At 41.3% G+C, this 20,640-nt stretch overlaps 1 protein-coding gene across 1 annotated transcript in view; it reads left to right on the top strand.

Annotated features, from left to right (window-relative positions):
* LOC119566992 (complement receptor type 1-like) overlaps positions 1–20,640 on the top strand; it is a 207,535-nt gene that overhangs the window by 108,925 nt on the left and 77,970 nt on the right. Inside the window, 5 exon segments of the mRNA XM_043520786.1 lie at positions 5,372–5,425; positions 6,464–6,592; positions 8,640–8,819; positions 10,079–10,153; positions 10,156–10,278. Coding sequence (XP_043376721.1) covers positions 5,372–5,425; positions 6,464–6,592; positions 8,640–8,819; positions 10,079–10,153; positions 10,156–10,278 — 561 coding nt within the window.

Raw genomic sequence — 20,640 nt, 5'->3', positions numbered from 1 at the left:
TTACCAAGACAACTGCTTCTTTTTCTTGTTTTAGAGCCATGTGCTATTTCAGTGGAAGAAATGGAAATCTGGATGGTAGAGTTGAATGGGACAGCAAATGAGAACAATGGGTGTACCTAAAATGTAATGATTTTCTTGAGCTTCGCTGCAAACCAGGATATGCACCTGCAACTAATTTATCTCAATCTTATGGTGCAGTGCCATGGAAATGCAATTGTCTATCCAGGATGCAAAGGTAGGTAGAAACGGGCTCTAGTGGGTATCTCAAATATCCTGCTTTCAGTAGAGGGCACTCTGCAATGATAGGAATAAGTGAACGTGAAAGAGCTGCTTCTTTGCTCTGATCACCACAACGCAGATGTTAAAGCCTTCCAGATGGCAGCTCGCTTAAGCTGATTACATTTCAGGGGCTAATAGACACTGTGAGGCAGATTCGCCCTACCCTACTCTGACCCCTGAGTTAATTTAACAACCAAGTGGCATTTATTTGTCACTCAACAATTTAAAAAATGTAAATGAGTTACTGTCTGTAACTAGGCGTATCTAAGGCTATTTCAGATGTTACTGAATCCATTCACAGAATATTTAAGGGCAATAGTCAGAAGCCTTCTCAGAAACAGAGGTCAGAGCCGCTCAGGCCTTTCTTGACAGCACAACTTGGGTCTATAATGGGAAAATGGAATTTGTGCCTGGAGCTTGGTTTGTTGCTATTGGGTATGAAAGTGCTGGGAGAACTAGAGATGGTATAATCACTGCTGGATATAACAATTTGTAACTACAGAATAACACAACGTCCTTTTAATTTCTATGGTACCAGCCCTGACGCAGCAAATCTGCCAGAGCTGGATGAAAAATGGAGAAGCAATTTTGTGAAAAGTGTTGACATCTGATGGTTTTACCATTTTTCAGGGTTTGAAATAGAGCAATTTTTCATTTTGTTCACAAAGTATATACATTTAATTTCAAAATTTTGAATGTTTTCCTGTCCTATCCACCCTCCCAATTTTTTTTTTTTGGCATCTTACTGCAAATAGTATATGAATAGTGTCTGCGATTTCCTATCTCGTTTTCCTTTTTCCACTCTGTAAATTTTGAAAACTTCTCCAACTTTGGAATAGTTACAGAGTAGAAAAGCCAAAGATGGAAAAAAGAAAAAATGGTGGTAAAAGACTTTGACACCATTCATTCTATTGTATTTACTAATAAAAAGAAGAAAACGGGAGTAGAAAAAACATGATTTTAAATATCCAATTTTTATGAAAAACTGGAAAAATTCCAAACAAAAATTTCAAACCAAGCTACCCAAACTTTTCTGTGAAAGTATTTGGTTTAGAAAAAGACCCATTTCTCTTTTAAAAGCAACAGTTTTGACTGAAAATTTTTGACCAGCTCTGGCATGCTTATTGCTCAATTAAAAATCAGTTCATCCACATTCTATTTGGCAACTTCTTAAACAGCATTACAGTAAAAGTGGGGGAGCACAGTAAGTTCCCTTCTATGCAATTTCCATATGTTTTATTCGGAGATAAATCACAATAATTGCTGATGGATTGTACAGCTTACTGGCCTATTTTCATTTGTAAAATGTGTCTGTCTCATTCTCGTTAGAAATTGTATGTGATCCTCCAGGAGTGGATAACGGTAGATTCAGACCTCAAAGGAACATGTATAGGGATGGCGATGTCATTATAATTACGTGTAATCATGGATTTCATATTCATAATGGACAAAATACAGCTGAATGCACAAAGAATGGCTGGTTGCCTCCTTCAAGGTGTAGCAGTAAATTGCGTTTGTCTCTTGTCTTGCTTAACAAATGTCAAAACCCAACTCGGTATACTAAGCATATCAGATTGAAAATGTACTTGCTAACCTCGTATTCTTCTTTGAGTAGGGTCCCTATGGGTGCTCCACTGTAGGTGTGCCTGCATTCCTGCACTGCCGATTGGAGATCTTCGGTACCAGTGTCCATTAGGCCCACACATGCGCTGTCTCTCCTTGCGCCCCGCCATGTGATATGTTTGGTTCATTCGCTGAGTGCTAGGTAATAAAATGAGAGGACTCTATTCTTACTGAAAATAACCTAGCTCTTTAGTAAAGCCACTTTTTACAGAGTTGCTCCAACTGCCGCATAACAATGCAAGTCATCTACACACAAAGGCTAAGTGCCTGGAGCCCTTCTTCGAACTCTTCTCTTCTGCAACCCATGACCATCCTTCTGGGTTCCATGCAGGTTGCTACATTAACTTTTTCTCTGTTTGTAAAGCTGGTAAGTTTTGATTGGTAGAATCCCCATGTGATGGAGAGAAATATGATGACCTGGATCATCACACTGTTATTTCTATTATTAGATTAAATTGTACACTTAGCGCTAACTTGTTACTTTCTGTTATTCTCTTTATCTGACAGTTACTCAAGATTAATGAAAATAAGAAGCCTCAAACAGATGTTTTTAACCAGCACCTCAGGATCACTGAGGCCATTAACCAGTTATTTATAATATTTACACATTATCTCCTATTCTTTGTCATCATTTGTGCTTGGATTCATCTTTGTCAGTTCACATGCTTGTTTATGTCTTTGATCAAAATATACATTCCTATAACAAATTTGAAGCAACACAGGATGGGCAAATAGGTTTTGTAACTCTAAGGAAGGACCTAAATCTTCACCCAAAACTCAAACCAAACCAGAGCCTCTTCTTAACTTTAAAATGAAATCTACACTCTCTGGTTTTCTCTCTTGGCTGGCAGAAACAGCAACATTTCCCACCTGGTCAAAACTAAGAATCATTTGAAATCTTGATCTTGTGACATTTGCAAACCAGAAAGTTTAGTTCCGGAAAATATTTGGTGTTTTAGCTGGGTCCTCCATCACTGTTGACGGCTGGCTGCTGTGGAAAGAAAATGTTGTGTTTTTTTTTAAGAGCTGTAACTACAGACTAGACAGTCATTTAACAGAATTGAATGGAAAACATTGTTCTATGTGTTAAACACATAAATAAATAAACTGAAAAGAAATCTTAAAATATTATGAAAGGACTACACAAAAATGAGCTGAAATCTGCAGAGAATTTCTGCAGTTGTGAACTGTATGTGGTTTGTGACTAAATTCTCAATTCTTTGCTCCTCTTTTGACAGTCAATTAGAAATTAAATCAGTGCTGTCACTGAGGTGAATTTCCTAGCCACCAGATGGGAATAGAAAATAAGTGAGCACTGATGGGATTCTTTGGCCAGAGTGCAGGAAAATTGTGGGTCTGTCCCAAATAGGCTACAGAACAGGGACACATGCATACTGCAAAAGCGGAATAGATATATGCTTTATTCCAGTCATTAGACATCCCATATACAGCTACTTCTGCCCACACCCTTTCTCACAGAGTATTTCTCCTGCCAGGATTCACCTGTCCACCTTGCTGCAGCTGCTGTCATCCTTCCACTCTCAGTGCATACATACGAATTAGTTCTCTAGGGGAACCATCACAGTACTTCTGCATTTCCTAAATCATGTGCAATGGAAATTTCACCCTTACTATTGCATTCATTTAATTTTTGCACCTATTTGTATTGTTTTCTGTTCATTCTATAAAATAAATATGTATTTTGGGGGTTGAACCAATATGTTTAGACTCTTTGTATTATCCAATAAGTCTCCAGATAAATAGTCATTGAGATGTTTTGCTGAAGAATAGAGTTACCAGGCCAGGCCCTGCCAGACATTGTGCAGAGGTGTCCATCGGAAACACTGCAGACAACAGTAACATTTGTAGGTGGTAGTTGGTTGGCCATATCCTGACTCTACTCAAAACACCAGGATAAGTTACTCCATGATGACAATGTTTCTTTCCTTAGCCTTTGGCATACAAGGGGGATTCTTTCAAAACATGATTTACCACATTCAGTGCTGCTTCACGCCAGAATTCAAAGTGTCTGTTTGGCCAATGACCTTCTGATCAATGTTTGATAAACACTCGCACGCACAATACCAGCCTCCACTGGTGAAATGCTATGTCTCAGGAATTGGCTTCCTTAAAGTTTTTTTACCTCCATTTAATTGACTGATGGTTAACTCAAGGGATTTAATGCGAATGTAAAGGGTGATCTGGGCAGTTTCCAAATGTTTGTGGTTAACCAGAAGGATCAGCCTAGGGCAAACCATGGTAGTATTCTGGGACAAATGTTTGAGGAGAGTCCAAAGTAGCCTTTACAAAATGTTAACTAGCTTGAATTAATTGGTACTCGATTAATTTGAGGTAAAAACTCTAGTGTAGATATCCCCTCATAGGATAGACATGGTTAGACATGGTTCTGTCTCCTGCATCTGCCAGCCCGGCTGCATCCTTATCCTGCTACCTTTGATCAGGGGAAAGGGGGCTATACAAATACATCCAGAATATCGTGCCACCTTCAGAGAGAGAGGGTCCCAGCAACTTGTTAATCTAAAACTGATGTGTGTGTAAGAGAAGGGGTTGGTCATACAGCAAGAGAGACAGGAACTGTATTCTGGGGTCAGGAGATCCGGGGAATTTCATAAAGAAGAAGGGAGGGTGTTCCAGACATTCAGGGTAACTATCAAAAAACATAAGAACTTAAGAATGACCATACTGGGTCAGAACAAAGGCTCATCTAGCCCAGTATCCTGTCTTCTGACAGTGGCCAATGCCAGGTGCCTCAGAAGGTAACAGAACAGGTAACCATCAAGTTCCGACCATCTGCTGATTTTGGCTGTTTAGTAAAACAGAACATCTGCGGCTTTCTGAACATTGTTCATAGGGCAGCGCCTACCTAAGCTTGCAGCAGAGTTTTGGTTTATAGACAATATTTTAAAGTTCTGTAAAATCGTAGGGCAGGGAGTTTGCTTGAAAATTGCTGTGATATTTCAAGTGTAGGACTAGAGCAAGTGGTGCAAATTTGGGGTAATTTCATAAAAGGATTTCCAAGACTCCCAGAAAAATACTCTGCTTTCTAAAATAATAGGTGCTTATAATGTTTCTGTGTGCACTGGTTCAAAACAAATGGTGGAGGGGATCCACACAAAACTCATATCCCTGAACTCTCACTGCACTCAGCTTATATTCTGCACTTGGCTTTGAAAATGCATAAATAAAAATATTAGCTTTTTAGTTCAGTTCTGTGAAGTACGTGGTTTCTTGTCTGACAGTACAATACTCAGGCTCAGACTGGTAGATTAATGTCTTTTTGCCAGAGAGCATATGACTGGGCAAGTCCTCAGTGAATGCCCTCCCCCAAAAATCCCCTTGTAGCCTTGTGGAAGAGGCATTGGTCTGGTTAGCCAATGTGTTTGTCTCCTCTTATACTACATCATGTTCATGATGCTGTGTGCTTCACCACTCTTCTTTTTCTTTGCAGGTAAGTGGGAATTTGAACAAGGTCAAATTTGGCAGAAGTGGGATGAGATCCAAGGTTTCTAATATTGAAGACCCAATTCTTTCATTGAGTCTCATTGGTTTTTTGTTTGAAGTGCATGTGCCAGATGAAATAGTCTGACATGATAGAATCAGTTCATGAAGAACTGATTTGTTTGGTTCACTGGCAGTTCCAAAATTCTGGAATAAAGAAAGAAAAAATGTTCAAGTCAAAGTGAATCTAAAAATTTTGAAAAACTTTGGCAAATCAGAAAAGTTGACAAAGCTGTAATTTCAAATAAAATGTTCAGTTTGGAACAACTTCAGCAACTAAAGTCTTTCAATTGGACACATTTTTTGAAATACATGTGCCAAATGAAATAGTTAGACATGATGGGATATCAATTTAATGGTCTTCCATCGTGTATGGTGTGTTTCTTCTTTCTGAAGAAAGAAAAAAGGTGGTTTGTAAAAACTGATGAAAACCCCCATTCATTTTTCCAAATAGGAATTTCTGAAGATTCCAACAAATGCTTCTTGTGCACATGGTTCTCAAACTTCCCGTAGCCAGGAACCCCTCTTTAAACATATGAATAAATCCTGAACTCCCTTTCCAGCATTTCAAAACTATAGGCCCCTTCAGATCCACAGAAACTCTACATGAACTCTTAGGTTAGCAGAATGTAGTATGAAAATTTGTGTTGAACAATTAATAGACCATTTTGGAAAGCAGAAAAAAAAAAGAATGTAGTAATAGAGATGAAAACCAACCTGGGGAATGCACAGTGAAAGTTTCTGCAGACCAAAAATGTAGCTTAAGCAACCTCAATTTATCTGATATTTACACCTCAGGAATTTGTTTGAACTCCCAGTAGTAGAAGTCTTAGTACTTTGTACAAGTATATCCCAGATCATGCTGTGTGGGGAGAAATGTCATGTAATGAAAGAGGATATTGAAAAAAAACCCCATGAACTGTATTCCCGGTGGAGTTTACATATGTTATCTCTACTACCTTTATGTTGAAAGAGAGGTGATAGAACTACAGGAATGGGTTAGAAAGCAAGATCAATCTTTAAAAGCAGTTGCTGAGGCCAGAATCCAGAGAGGAGCAGAACTCTGCGTCAGCCATTACAAGTGCTGGGTCTACTTGGTCAACCACCAGAATGACTTTGCTGAGTTGTTTCATCATTCAGCTTCTCTGGGCTTTCTGTGCTCAGGGCCAAGGTAAGATACAAAATGAATCTAAATATTCAACAACCCTTTAGCTTAACTCTTCCCTGGTGTGGGGTGATATTAAATATGCTCAATACTGTACATCGTCAAGTGCTGTTAGAGCAAACTCTCATATATACAACTTCACATTATTTGATAGCGTTGACATCCCCAACCCCACTTTGCAAAGGTGAAACAGTTGAATATACAGTAAACAGGACAAAGTCATTAACAAGAGAGTGAATGAAAATCTTTGAAGGAGGACGGGAAGATATTCACTCTCATTTTTACGAAGTTCTGGAGACTTGCCATGTACATAATCTACTGCCTGATACAGCAGGGCTGAGTGCATTCCCCAAAACACTGCAGAGTTCAAAGTGCACACACAGGTGAGCAGTCCCAGTATTTCTATAAGTAGCACTGCTGTAATCAAGACAGCAGGTGAAATTCACTCATGTACTCAGATGTCTCTTATTTATGCCACACTACATGAATTGTAATTGTAGTCATTGTATTCTGGTTTGTTTAGCAATTGTTCTGTATTGTTGCCAGGGTCACTGTTATATGGATTGAAGAAAATGCTCTGGCATGTGGGCCTGATTTATAGGTACCATGGGGATAGGTGCTTTTCATATACTTATTGATCATAGAATCATAGAGTATCAGGGTTGGAAGGGACCTCAGGAGGTCATCTAGTCCAATCCCCTGCTCAAAGCAGGACCAATCCCCAATTAAATCATCCCAGCCAGGGCTTTGTCAAGCCTGACCTTAAAAACTTCTAAGGAAGGAGATTCTACCACCTCCCTAGGTAACGCATTCCAGTGTTTCACCACCCTCCTAGTGAAAAGGTTTTCCTAATATCCAACCTAAACCTCCCCCACTGCAACTTGAGACCATTACTCCTTGTTCTGTCATCTTCTACCACTGAGAATAGTCTAGAACCATCCTCTTTGGAACCACCTCTCAGGTAGTTGAAAGCAGCTATCAAATCCCCCCTCATTCTTCTCTTCTGCAGACTAAACAATCCCAGTTCCCTCAGCCTCTCCTCATAAGTCAATGGGCCCTATAGAATGAGTGGGTGCTTTAATTTCTGACACCAGACCTGACTTGTCCATTACCATGATGTCATACAGCAAAATATGTCTTGGAGGGATGACTTTCCAGGAGACTCGGGGGTTCCTGAGTATTTAAGGGCTATTTGAATGTGTGCAGAAAAAGGAGGGTCTATTTGAAACCTAACTATTAAAATTGAGTGGCTCTGAGAATGAATCAGGGTTGTGTAGTGAAGAAGTCTTGTTTGTAGGACCCCTGTCTCATCTGAGCACTAAGGATTATGTTCTGCATTTCTCACCTCAGGGTTAATCCTGCCAAGGCCACCCATAATTTACGCAGCCAATCTCATTAGGGCAAGGAGTAGAGCTTCCACCTGGAATGAGCGGTTGGGGGGTTCTTCCCCCAGAAGCCACATATTGTGGAGGGGTTCTTCTGATCAAGAACACAAAGCCATTAGTAGATCAGGACCCACCTACATTGGAAATCACATCTCCATTTATGATGTGCCAAGACTTGCACTTCTTTGGGACAATGCCAATCACCAAGCCTAGGAGAAAGTGTGTGTGTGTGTGTGTGTGTGAGAGAGAGCCAGATATAAGGTATTTCTGGTGAAGGAGATCCAGCTCCAGCTATAGGATGAACTTCCATGTGACATAACAAAAATTATGTCTGTCCAGTTTTAGGTCTCACTGCAAGACTTGCCTTTTTGATAAAGCTTTCCCACCCTAATCAGAATGATACTTATAGCAATAACTACCTGCTCCCCACACAATAAAATAAAATAAAATTACCCTAAGCAGATCCTCCCAGCAGCAGACACAGGAGAAGAGCTACAGACTTCATTAAGTGCTCAGGGATCTCACGTTCACAGTTTGATGCAGAAAGTGCTCGTATACTGCAATGTTGAGAGGTAATAAAAAAGATGGATATAAAGACTCTTAACTGAAGGGGATTTATGGCCTAAAGTCCTATTTCCATTTCAACTTGTTTGTCTCTTTCTGTATAGAAATTACATGTGATCCCCCATTAGTGACTAATGGAACCTTCCAGCCCCAAAAGAGAGTGTTCAGAGAAGGGGATGTAATCAGAGTAGACTGTAATCCTGGATTTCACTTTGAAACGGACAACATGCAAAAGACAGCGGAATGTACAAAGAATGGCTGGTTACCTATTCCAAGATGTATCTGTAAGTTTTTAAACATATTAAATCAGCTATCAAAATCCCGATGATTATATAATGTGTATCACTGACAGTGTAAAAACATTTAAATTAAAAGAAGCTAGAGGCCTCACTTCTGCAGTAAACAGAAATGAAAGATTCACACTTGCAGGGCTTTTCCCTTTTGCAAAGCTTACTTTGAACGTCTTGGAAAAAGTCCCATGAAAAGAACATGGTGTGGTATCAGATAGTTGTAAATAACTGTGCAATGAACATATACACTATGACTGACTTGGCAAATGTGTTAGGATTAACCCTACTAGAGGGAAGATTTGTATCTCTGCATTTTACCTAACAAAATGGTAGCATACCAGGCACAATACCAGTATAGTATGAATGGTAAGAAACCCTATGGGACATATTTGGACTCTTGAGTCACTCATATACACCACAGCCCTAGTTTTGTGCCCTCAGATTTGGTACCTTCATTTATTCTGAACTGTTACAGTTTTTTCCAGGTGGTTCTTCCTGTGCTAAATCACAAAGTTTTTTCTCAAATGTTTACCTAATCTCTCCTCAGGTAAAATCTCTCTGGCTGCAATGAGAGTTTTGTTGAGTAAGGACTAAGTAAAAATTAAGGAATTTGGCCCTTGATATTTAACAATAAATGAAAGCTGTCTAAAACAGGAGGAGGTGTAAGAAATTTTGAAGCCCAACAGTGTCATTATAAATTAACCCTCTGATAATGAGACTACAGATTTTGTGGTAAACACTGAGTTTGTTCTGTGTGGCGGGAAATCACTCACCTCCAAGGTACCATCTTGCCCACTTGTGGATGGTCGTGTACCATGAGGAGATCCCTCACAATGTGTGTGTTCTGGGGGCAGGATCCCCTGTTCACCAGGTGAAAGCGGTAACGCATGCACCAATTGAACAATCTGAGTGAATTGTGAGTGGAATCTTGCAGAGCTCTGCCCTCCTCCCACCTCTTCCAATTAGTTTCCACAGAACAGAGTAATCCTTCCTGGAGTCTGTGAATAACAAGCTGTTATGCAGTAATTTCTAAAGCTGTCTCATGCTGCTTGGTAGGAAAAGCTTATGGAGGTGAGAAGTAAAATAATCCAGATCATCAGATTGTATATGTCCTGAACTCATGACTCCAGTTAATGTAACATTCAAATAGCAAAGTACTAAAACTGAGGAGAGAACTGATGAGTGAATATAACAAGTGAATTTTTCTTTCATGTACTCTGTAATATATATATGTTCAAAACTTTCTTTTAAAGTGAAACTCTGTGACTACCCATATATAGAAAATGGCAGATTAACTGGCTATTACAAAAACCACAGCAAAAAGGACTTTCAGTACGTTTAGGGGTGACAATTTTCTACAGATGTCTTGATGGTTATGTATCTAAGAGTGAGAGCACCTGGAATCTAATCAGATGTACTGCAGATGGCTGGGACCCAATGCCAAAATGTCTTAGTAAGTAAATGTAAATTTGATTTTTTTCTTAAAAATACTATTGTAGCATGAAACACTAATAAATCTGTAGAGTATCATCAGCATTTGAAGGAACCAGGATGGGAGGAGTGGGGAGACTGTATAACAATGCTTTTGTAGTCTGGCTCTGACATCTCCCAGTCAAGACTCGTAATCCAGGGACATGAAAAAATCTTTAGTAGGACTTCCCCCTTGTTAGTCATGGCATACAAACAGAGAAGTTAGATAAACATACAAAATATCCTTTTGGGAAGGTTGCACAATAACATGACTTTATTTCTTAGTGTCCAAAATTTTAAGACACAAAACCAAAAACACAGAGAGAAAGCAGGCTGGTCCCCAAGGCAGGGAGGCACAATTCACCCCATTTTACTGCAAACTGCCTCTTTACAGCCTAATTGCTATAGATCCAGATTGCATGCTTCCCTACGGAGCCCCACAGCCTGCAAGCAGGATCAGGAAAACACTGATCAAGTCCACATGGATCTTACTGTCACATCCTATAACTATGCTGAGCTTGTATCTAGTAACAGTCGATCAGTGTGCCTCTTCATTGTCTCCTCTTTCACCTCTACCAAACATGTCACTGGTCCCAATATCTGCTTTAACACTCCTTTTCCCCACTTCATCCCTCCCCGGTGATTTTCTACCAACACTGCCTGTCCTATGGAGACAAGCCTGGCAGGTTTACATTGTGGGTTTTTGACTGTTTGCTGTCTTTCATCAAGTATTCTCAGTAAGTCTGGTCTAAGTAAATCAAATGTAGTACCTAACTAAAGTCTTAAAAAACTCAGCTGACAGACTGAGCTAGACCTATATGAGAACATGAAATTTGCAACACACTATGTCCCCCATTATTTTGGTCTAATGCTTGTTTCAATATCTGCACAAAACACTCGGCCAGTCCATTTGATGCTGGGTGATAGGTAACCAACCAAATATGCTTCCACACATTTTTCCATAGAAATATGTGAAAATCCTCAGAAATAAATTATGGACCATTATCTGAAAAGAGCTCTGTAGGTAACCTGTAGATGGCAAACAGAAGAGATTGTTGTCATGTACACCAACTCTGGCCACCGAGAATAAGCAACAATCACAACTAAATAAATTTGCTTATTTTTCTGCAAAGTCAATGTGCAGCCATTGACAGGCTTCATAGCCCCCTTTCATGGGTGACATAGTATCGTTTCTGGTATGTTTCAATGGCTGTTACAGGAGTCATGCTGGCTACTTTTCATTTCTATATCTTGAACTAAAGCCAGCCACCTAAAATAACTTCTGGCCACTCCTTTCATTTTTACTACTCTTTGGTGCTGCTCATGTAATTCCACTGGCATCTTTTGCTGTTCACATTTTGCTATTACTACTCATAGCCCCCATAGAAAACAACCATTCTCCATGGATAACTCCAGTTTCCTGAAATAGTAAGGGCTAATTTGCTCTTTGGTTATGAGGTGTGGCCATCCCAGAAGTGCATCGCCTTTGAACCCAGTAGTTTTACCAGTGGCTTATAATCAGTGATGAGGGCAGTGATTAGATCACTTAGCTGGGATGTGGGAGAATGGCAAAGCAGGGACTTGACCTTGGTCTCTCACTTACTATGTAAGTGCCCTACCACTTGGCTCTTCTGGGATGAGCATCTCTCTCTCTCTCTCATATTTTTTATGAAAATTTTCAAAAGGTCTCAGGTTTTGTCTTAATGTGAAATAGGAAAACGGTTCCCTGTCCAGATCTATTCCTCAGCATATTCTGGGAACTGGTATGTGTAGGGAACACACTTAGTACCTGGAGAATTGGCTCTGGGCTGGAAAGTAATTCAGAGGTTGGGCGCAGACCAGGGGAGTCTGAGAGACCTAAAAGCATCACAGCTGTTCCATAAAGTCTTTAGCCAATATCTAAGATTTCCCAGGCTTGTGCACAAAGCTTTTTACAAAGCCAGATCCATTCTAAGTGGAAAACTTTGCGTTCCAGTTGGAGAAATCTGTTACCTACACCCAAGTTTTCTCCATCTGCTATGAATATTTTTTTTCCATAGAGCATGTATAGGTGTCTTACTGTCTGTCCAGCCCTGCTCCCTGGCCCCTCATAGAGTCTCCAGCCCTGCTTTCCCCACTACTCATCGCAGACAATTCTAACTAATTTCAAAACTGAAATTCTGATCACGTATAGTAGGCGAGGGGAATGTACACTAATTGGCCCTGTATGGGTTTTGAAAGTACAGATTATTCTATTTTTATGTTAGAAGTGGCAGAAATATTATGAGATTTTACTCCTCCAGCCCCCAATGTGTAAAGTGCTCATTTTTGAAGTCTTGATGTTTGAAATCTTTTATTCTACCCTTTGAAAAACTAAAGGAAAATCTCCATTAGATTAGTTATAAAATTGCGGATAGGAATAGCTACTTCCCATGAAAAGTTAGGAGAGAGAAGTGGGGGTCACCACAACCTGGTGCAGTGTTGTTAATTAAATAGAGCTGTGGGCATGTATGGGTCTTCACAAAGCACAAATAAGGACAAGATCCATTCCCCAAAGAGTTTACAGTCAAATTCAGGTCAACATAATGCACAGCATAGCTGTTCCAGTACAAGATCAGTAGGTTTAGAGACATTGGTGGTCAGAATGACATAGGATGCGACAGTGAAAGAGGTGAATTTTAATGAGGGATCTGAAGCATAGAAGACCTGGTGCACAGAATGGTAGGCTTGACAGAAAGTGGAAAGCCAAAGGATCTCATTCCCCCCCACCCCAGTTTAAATACTTGCTGTCCAACTGCTAACCATACTAAACCTTTTTCCTTTAGAAAAGTGTTCTCCCATTTGGTTGTCAAATGGTAGATTCCTAATTCTATGGCAGAAATACTACAAAGAAGATGATGAAATTTCGTATGTGTGTGATCATGAATATGTCCCCGAAAATCAGCAACCAAAAGTTACATGCACAAAGAATAACTGGATGCCCACTCCAAGATGTATCTTGAACATAAGCAGCATTTTTGTTCTTTCAGGCTCCTGGCTAAAATACTGCCAAAACATGATCATGTTCTGCTTAAGAGAAATACAAAAATAGAGTAGTGATTAGTATAGATAGAACCTCCAACCATAGGTGGTGCTGTATCTTTATCTTAGTGCAAAGTTGTTGCTTTTTTGTTTTTGTTTCTAATATGTTGTTATATCTGATCAGGGCATTAGTAAGGAGTTTTAGCTCTGCCTTTTTGTGCTGGAGTTACTACTTGCAGTGTCCCAATAAATCCTTTGATTTCTATAAGTTAGTGTTATAATACCAATTCTAGCAGATGACTTATCATGAGAATGTTTATTCTTGACCTGAGTAACTGTACGATCATGTTGTTGTGACCCTCAGCCTTCCTCATCCAGACCCTCTCTGCTGTTTGGAAGCCCAATCCCTCCCCCAGCCCCCTATCAGTCAGGAACAGTGTGTGTGTATAGGATCCTGGAGGGGGAGGCTAAAACCAAACTAACAAAAATGTGTGTCCCCTTTAAAAAACCAACCCTCCAAACTGACCCCTTCTGGCAGAATTCCTAGTGCTTCCTTATTGTTCTAGGAGGCAGGCTGGCTTATTCTCCCTTTCCCTTAGGTGTCAGCTTGGGGAGGAACCGCTTAACCCATTCTTACGGCCTTGAGATCTCTGAGCCTTGAGTCAGAGCAACAAAACTTATAGTCAGATATGCAAAGTCTCTAGGGCCTAGTCAGGCTAGTGACCTAAAGACTAATGGGCCTGCAATCTGTAGCAGCCCGTGTTTACACCCAGGTTGTCTTGGTTGTAAGCACCAGACTGTCCCATAAAGGGGTAGTACACCTCATCACATATCTCCCCGCTCTGACTAGATCCATTGGCGCACTCAATAATTGTGCCTACATCTTCCTCAGTCAGAGAACAGAAATCAGTGTTATGATGTTCCTTTCCTGGACAGTGTTCTACTGCTCAGAACTGACATGGGCATTTCATCATATGGAGCTAGTGCAGAGTATAGGATCAGTGATCAAGATAAACAGGGTACTGAACAGGTAGTGTACTAGCACCCTCATGGCCCAGTGGATGGTGGGAATCAAGAATCTTTTTGAGGGCAGAGTACCACATCTCTTTGTCTAGGGACTTCCTATTCATGTAGACGATGGTGTATTAGTGACCTTGGAACAGTTGGGAAAGGACCACACCCAGTGCTCACTTTGAGGCATTGGTCTGTAAAATAAACTCTCGTGTGAAGTCGGGGCTGTGCAGAAAGCATTTACTGCAGAGAATTCTCTTCATCTCCTGAGACACCTGGTCTCACTGAGGTGACTCCAATCTGTCTTGAGGCTGACTTTTCGACAAGGTCTATGAGAAGTGCTGCCAGTGAGGCAAAAATTAGCACAAACTGTCCATAATATCTGACTGGGCCCAGGAAGGACATACCTGTTTTTTGATGCTTGGAACAGGTATGTTGGCCGATAAACATGGCCATATTGCATCAAACTAATGGTCCATCTAGCCCCATATCCTGTCTTCTGACAGTGGACAGTGCCAGATGGTTCAAAGGGAATGAACAGAACAGGGCAATTACCAAATGATCCATCTCCTGTTGTCCTGTGCCAGCTTCTGGCAGTCAGAGGTGTAGGGACAACCAGAGCATGGGGTAACTTGAACTAGGGATGCTGAGGTTGCAGCAGCACCCCCTGTCTTTAAGTGGTTTTCATCATGCACAGGGTTTACAGTTTTGTTCAATGGCTTTTGGCACCCAACTATAAAAATTGTTCCAACCCCAAAGGGGTTGCATCCCTGACCATCTTGGGTAATAGCCATTGATGGACCTACCCTCTAATTCTCTTATAAACCCTGTTTTACTTTCACAATATCCTCCAGCAACGAGTTCCGTGGGTTGACTGTGCATTGTGTGAAGAAGTACTTCCTTATGTTTATTTTAAGCTTACTGCCTATTAATGTAATTGGGTGACCCTTGGTTTTTGTGTTAGGGAAGGGGTAAATAAAACTTACCTATTCACTTTCTCTCCCCATTCGTGATTTTATAGACCTCTATTATATTCCCCCCTCAGTCATTCTTTTCCAAGATGAACAGTCCCAGTCTTTTTAATCTTTCCTCATGTGGAAGCTGTTCCATATCCCTAATCATTTTGGTTGCCCTTCTCTGTACCTTTTCCAATTCTAATATATCTTTTTTGAGATGGGGCAACCAGAACTGCATGCAGTATTCAAGATGTGGGGGTATCATGGGTTTATATAGTGGCATTATGATATTTTCTATCGTATTATCTATCCCTTTCCTAATGGTTCCAATAATTCAGTTAGCTTTTTTGACTGCCACTGCACATTGAGCAGATGTTTTCAGAGAACTATCTATGTTGACTCCAAGACCTCTTTCTTGAGTAGTAACAGCTAATTTAGAACCCATCATTTTCTATGAATAGTTGGGATTATGTTTTCCAATGTGCTTTACTATGCACTTCTCAACTTTGAATTTCATCTGTCATTTTGTTGCTCAGTCACCCAGTTTTGTCAGATCCCTTTGTAACTCTTTGCTGCCAGCTTTGGACTTAACTATCTTGAGTCATTTAGTATCATCTACAAACTTTGCCACCTCACTGTTTACCCCATTTTCCAGATCATTTATGAATAGGTTGAACAGCACAGGTCCTTGAGAGACCCTGCTTTTTTCCTCTTTATATAGTGAAATCTGACCATTTATTTCTACCCTTTATTTCCTATGTTTTAACCAGTTACTGATCCAGGAAAAAGAAAAGGAGTACTTGTGGCACCTTAGATACTAACCAATTTATTTGAGCATAAGCTTTCGTGAGCTACAGCTCACTTCATCGGATGCAGCTCACGAAAGCTTATGCTCAAATAAATTGGTTAGTCTCTAAGGTGCCACAAGTACTCCTTTTCTTTTTGCCAATACAGACTAACGGCTTACTCTGATCCAGGAAAGGACCTTTCCTTTTATCCCATGGCTGTTTACTTTGCTTGAGAGCCTTTGATGTGGGACCTTGTCAAAAGGCTTTCTGAAAGTTCAAGTACACTATATTCACTGAATCACCCTGTCCACATGCTTGTTGATACCCTGAAAGAAATCTAATACATTGGTAAGGAATTATTTCCCTTTACAAAATCTGTGTTCAGTCTTCCCCTACATATGTTCATCTATGTGTCTGACAATTCAGTTCTTGACTATGGTTTCAACCAATTTGTCTGGTCCTGAAGTTAGGCTTACCAGCCTGTAATTAACAGGATTCCCTCTAGAGCCTTTTTAAAAAAAAAAAAAAATCAGTGTTTCATTAGCTATCTTCCAGTCATCTGGTATAGAGGCTGATTTAAGTGATAGGTTACATACCACAGTTAGTAGTTCTGCAATTTAATGTTCCTTAATTTATGCTCCTTTCTATTTTCCTCAATAGGATTTGACTTTCAGTTTTAAAGTATGACTTTTTGCCTCCAGTTGCCTCTTTTACTCTGTTTAGCCTTAGTGACATTTTTTTTATCTTCTTACTGCTTTTTTTTTAATTTGGGTGTATACCTTTAGCATGAGCCTTTATTATGGTGTTTTAAAGGAGTTTCCATGCGGTTTGCAGGCTTTTCACCCTTTTCACTGTTACTTTTAATTTCTGCCTAACTAGCTTCCTCATTTTTGTGTAGTTCCCCTTTTTGAAGTTAAATGCTAGTATGGTGGGTGTCTTTGGTATTTCCCCCCCTACAAGAATGTTAAATTTAATTACATTATTGTCGCTATTACCGAGTGCTAGCTAAATTCACCTCTTGGACCAGATCCTGTGCCCCACCTAGGACTCAGCCAAGAATTGCCTCTCCCCTTGTGGGTTCCAAGGAGCCTTCATTAATGGTATCCACTTTATCAACTAGCTGTTCTATTTAATCTTTTGCCTTCCCATTTTGCAGTTTCTTGGGTTCACCATCAGATTGGCATCTCGCAGTAACTGTAGGACTATGGCCAAGTCCCAGAGATGGGTGGACCAGTCCTAACTGTAGATTATGACATTGTCTAAATATGGTGCCACATGGCAATGGTGAAGACATAACGCCTGCTGCATAGCAAATGGCTAGTGTCTGGCAGTCAGGACAGGAGGCAGATATTTGCTACCTATTTGTACAGTCTGGCCAAGAAACAAATCAAAACCCCTGGACAGTTGGTCCTCGTGTTAGGCCACCTCAGTGTCAAAGATGTTACCCAGCACACTGTAATCTAGAGTGAAAGATTGTTCTGCTGGGCCCCTCTCCTGGTCATAAAGGGGTTTGTGTTGTTAGGAGGTCCACTCTCTAAGGTCTGCCCCCATGGTCACCTTCAGGTTCTGTGGAGTCACTTCTGGGACAGACCCAGACTTGCCAAACCTTTCCAGCCCTCCACCATTGGTTCCGTGGCTTTCAGGTCTTCTGAGGAATTTCAAAGGTCTGACTGGGCAACAGGGCTAGATCCCAGGTATCTGCTGAGTGCATTCCTCCTTGCCACTTCATGGTTTCAGGGAAAGATGGGACGGAGTCTACTCCCAAAAGAGCCAGAAGATGTTTTCAGTCCCGTCCCAGGATCACTGACCAGGATAGATGATCAGTCACTTCTATCTGGAGCTGGTCCATCTGGTTCACCACACGCAGGATCATTAAGGCTGTCAGGTATGTTTGCACATCACCGTGGCTACATGACACCTGAATGGGATGTCCCTGATTTAAGGCCTACAGTGAAACTAGGTAGTGTTGGAGGTGGTCTGCCCACAGTCTGAATCTACCAAATGCTCCACGGTGTTTGGCCCTATTTTTGTTTGTGTTACATAAGGTACTGTGATGGCCTATGGATTCGTTGTTCACTTCCCTAGACTAATCAAAGTAGCATCCCAGATAGTCACACTTCATAAGGGATCATTCATGCCAAATGTATCCCAGGTCCTCACAGTGATAACACAACACCCAACCTCCCTAGACAAAAAGTGGTATGCTCAGACAACTTGAGATATGTGAGGGCTGATCCTTTCTGTCTGTGCTGCTGTTGTGGGTGGGCCTCAGTCCAGAATTTCAGTGGCTCTGAGCTGACCCTCTGTGTGGGCATTTGTGCCATTTCCTGCTGCTGTTCCTGACCACGCCTACCCATTTGTGGGTGATTTGGCCTTCTGGAACCTCTCAGTCATTTCCATGGCCACTGCTAAACATGTCAGACAGAAATGCTGGATCCAGGCTTGTACTGCAGCTGGATCATCTACAGATATTGTTCCAGAACAATACCGTCCATTAGTTCCCCCATAGTCTCGGTCTCTGGAATCAGCCACTAGGCAAGCATATCCTGGAGTCATTGGGCCACACCACATGGGTGCACTCTGGCAGAAAATGGTTCATCCCCCAAACTCTGATGATATATTTCCAAGTAGATGCCAAACCAGTCCCTTACGCTCATCTTTAGTGTGGTATATGACTATGCCCTATCCTCACTCAGCCACTTGTGTCACTCACAGGCCATTTGTGTCTTGCTGGTGAGGTAGAAGCAAGTCACACTATCCAGTACTCCTTTCCCAGACCTTCTCCAAAGTGATCAAATAGGCCTCTGGGTCATCACCACTCAGCTTGGTCAGGGTGAGGCTCGGGAGATTTACTATGGCTGGTATCTTCTCCCTGCAGTTTGCTGGGTGAGCAGTCTGGCCATGTCTGTCTGAAGCTGGTGATTCTGCTCCTGCTCTGCACATAGCACCTCTTGTTGTGGGGTGACTATTTGCATCTCTTCTTGAGGCTGTTGGGACACCAGCTGTGATTCTTGATATGGACAATTCCTCTCATGCTCCACCAGCTGTGTGTCCTGTGGGTATGGCTGGGCTGCATGCTGCGCCTCCAGAAACCACCAGCTCCAATCTCCCACTGTCTGTTATGTTGAAGGCATAATCAGAGTATTCCATCCATGACCCTTCTTGAGGGTAGGGGGCTCACATGGAACCCTGCTGACTACACCATTTGTACAGGGTCCATCAAGTGGGAGGCCAAAACCTAACTAACAAAAAAAAAAGTGTCCTCTTTAAGAAGGCCTCCAAACTGACACTGGCTATCAGACTTCCTACTGCTTCTTGGTGTTCTAGGAGGCAGGCAGGCTGTCATAAATATAAAGGGAAGGGTAAACCCCTTTAAAATCCCTCCTGGCCAGAGGAAAAATCCTCTCACCTGTAAAGGGTTAAGAAGCTAAAGGTAACCTCGCTGGCACCTGACCAAAATGACCAATGAGGAGACAAGATACTTTCAAAAGCTGGGAGGAGGGAGAGAAACAAAGGGTCTCTGTCTGTCTATATGCTGCTTTTGCCGGGGATAGACCAGGAATGGAGTCTTAGAACTTTTAGTAGGTAATCTAGCTAGGTATGTGTTAGATTATGATTTCTTTAAATGGCTGAGAAAAGAATTGTGCTGAATAGAATGACTATTTCTGTCTGTGTGTCTTTTTTGTAACTTAAGGTTTTGCCCAGAGGGATTCTCTATATTTTGAATCTAATGACCCTGTAAGGTATCTACCATCCTGATTTTACAGAGGTGATTCCTTTACTTCTATTTCTATTAAAAGTCTTCTTGTAAGAAAACTGAATGCTTTTTTCATTGTTCTCAGATCCAAGGGTTTGGGTCTGTGGTCACCTATGCAAATTGGTGAGGATTTTTACTAAACCTTTCCCAGGAATTGGGGTGCAAGGGTTGGGAGGATTTTGGGGGGAAAGACGTGTCCAAACTACGTTTCCCAGTAAACCCAGTTAGAGTTTGGTGGTGGCAGTGGATATTCCAAGGACAAAGGATAAAATTAATTTGTACCTTGGGGCAGTTTTAACCTAAGCTGGTAAAAGTAAGCTTAGGAGGTTTTCATGCAGGTCCCCACATCTGTTCCCTAGAGTTCAGAGTGGGGGAGGAACCTTGACACTAACTAACAAAAAAAAAATGTCCTCTTTAAGAAGGCCTCCAAACTGACCCTGGCTATCAGACTTCCTACTGCTTCTTGGTGTTCCAGGAGACAGGCAGGCTTTCTCCTATTCCTTAGGTGTCATGTCATGTCAGGGGAGGAATCACTTCATCTAGTTCATAAGGCCCTTGAGACTTCAGAGCAACCAAATGTGTAGTCCGATAAACAAAGTCTCTAGGGCTCTGGTCAGGGTAGTGACCTGCCACTTACAGTAGCCAGTGTGGTTTCAGGTCCCCTTTCCATTGTTTAGCTTCCTTTCCCTAATTATATAGCCCAGCTCCAGGGGCAGGGCAGGGTGCTTCTGGATTGAACTCAGGCTATCTTGGCTGTAAGCTCCAGACTGTCCTCCAGATGCCCTGCCACAGGGTAGTATACACATGTTAGGATGGTGCTAGCATGTTCCTCT

Source organism: Chelonia mydas, chromosome 8 (genome assembly GCF_015237465.2).
Source record: "Chelonia mydas isolate rCheMyd1 chromosome 8, rCheMyd1.pri.v2, whole genome shotgun sequence".
NCBI classification, from domain to species: domain Eukaryota; kingdom Metazoa; phylum Chordata; order Testudines; family Cheloniidae; genus Chelonia; species Chelonia mydas.
The sequence above is the reverse complement of the archived record's forward strand: the minus strand, read 5'-3'. Positions and strand labels throughout refer to the sequence as shown.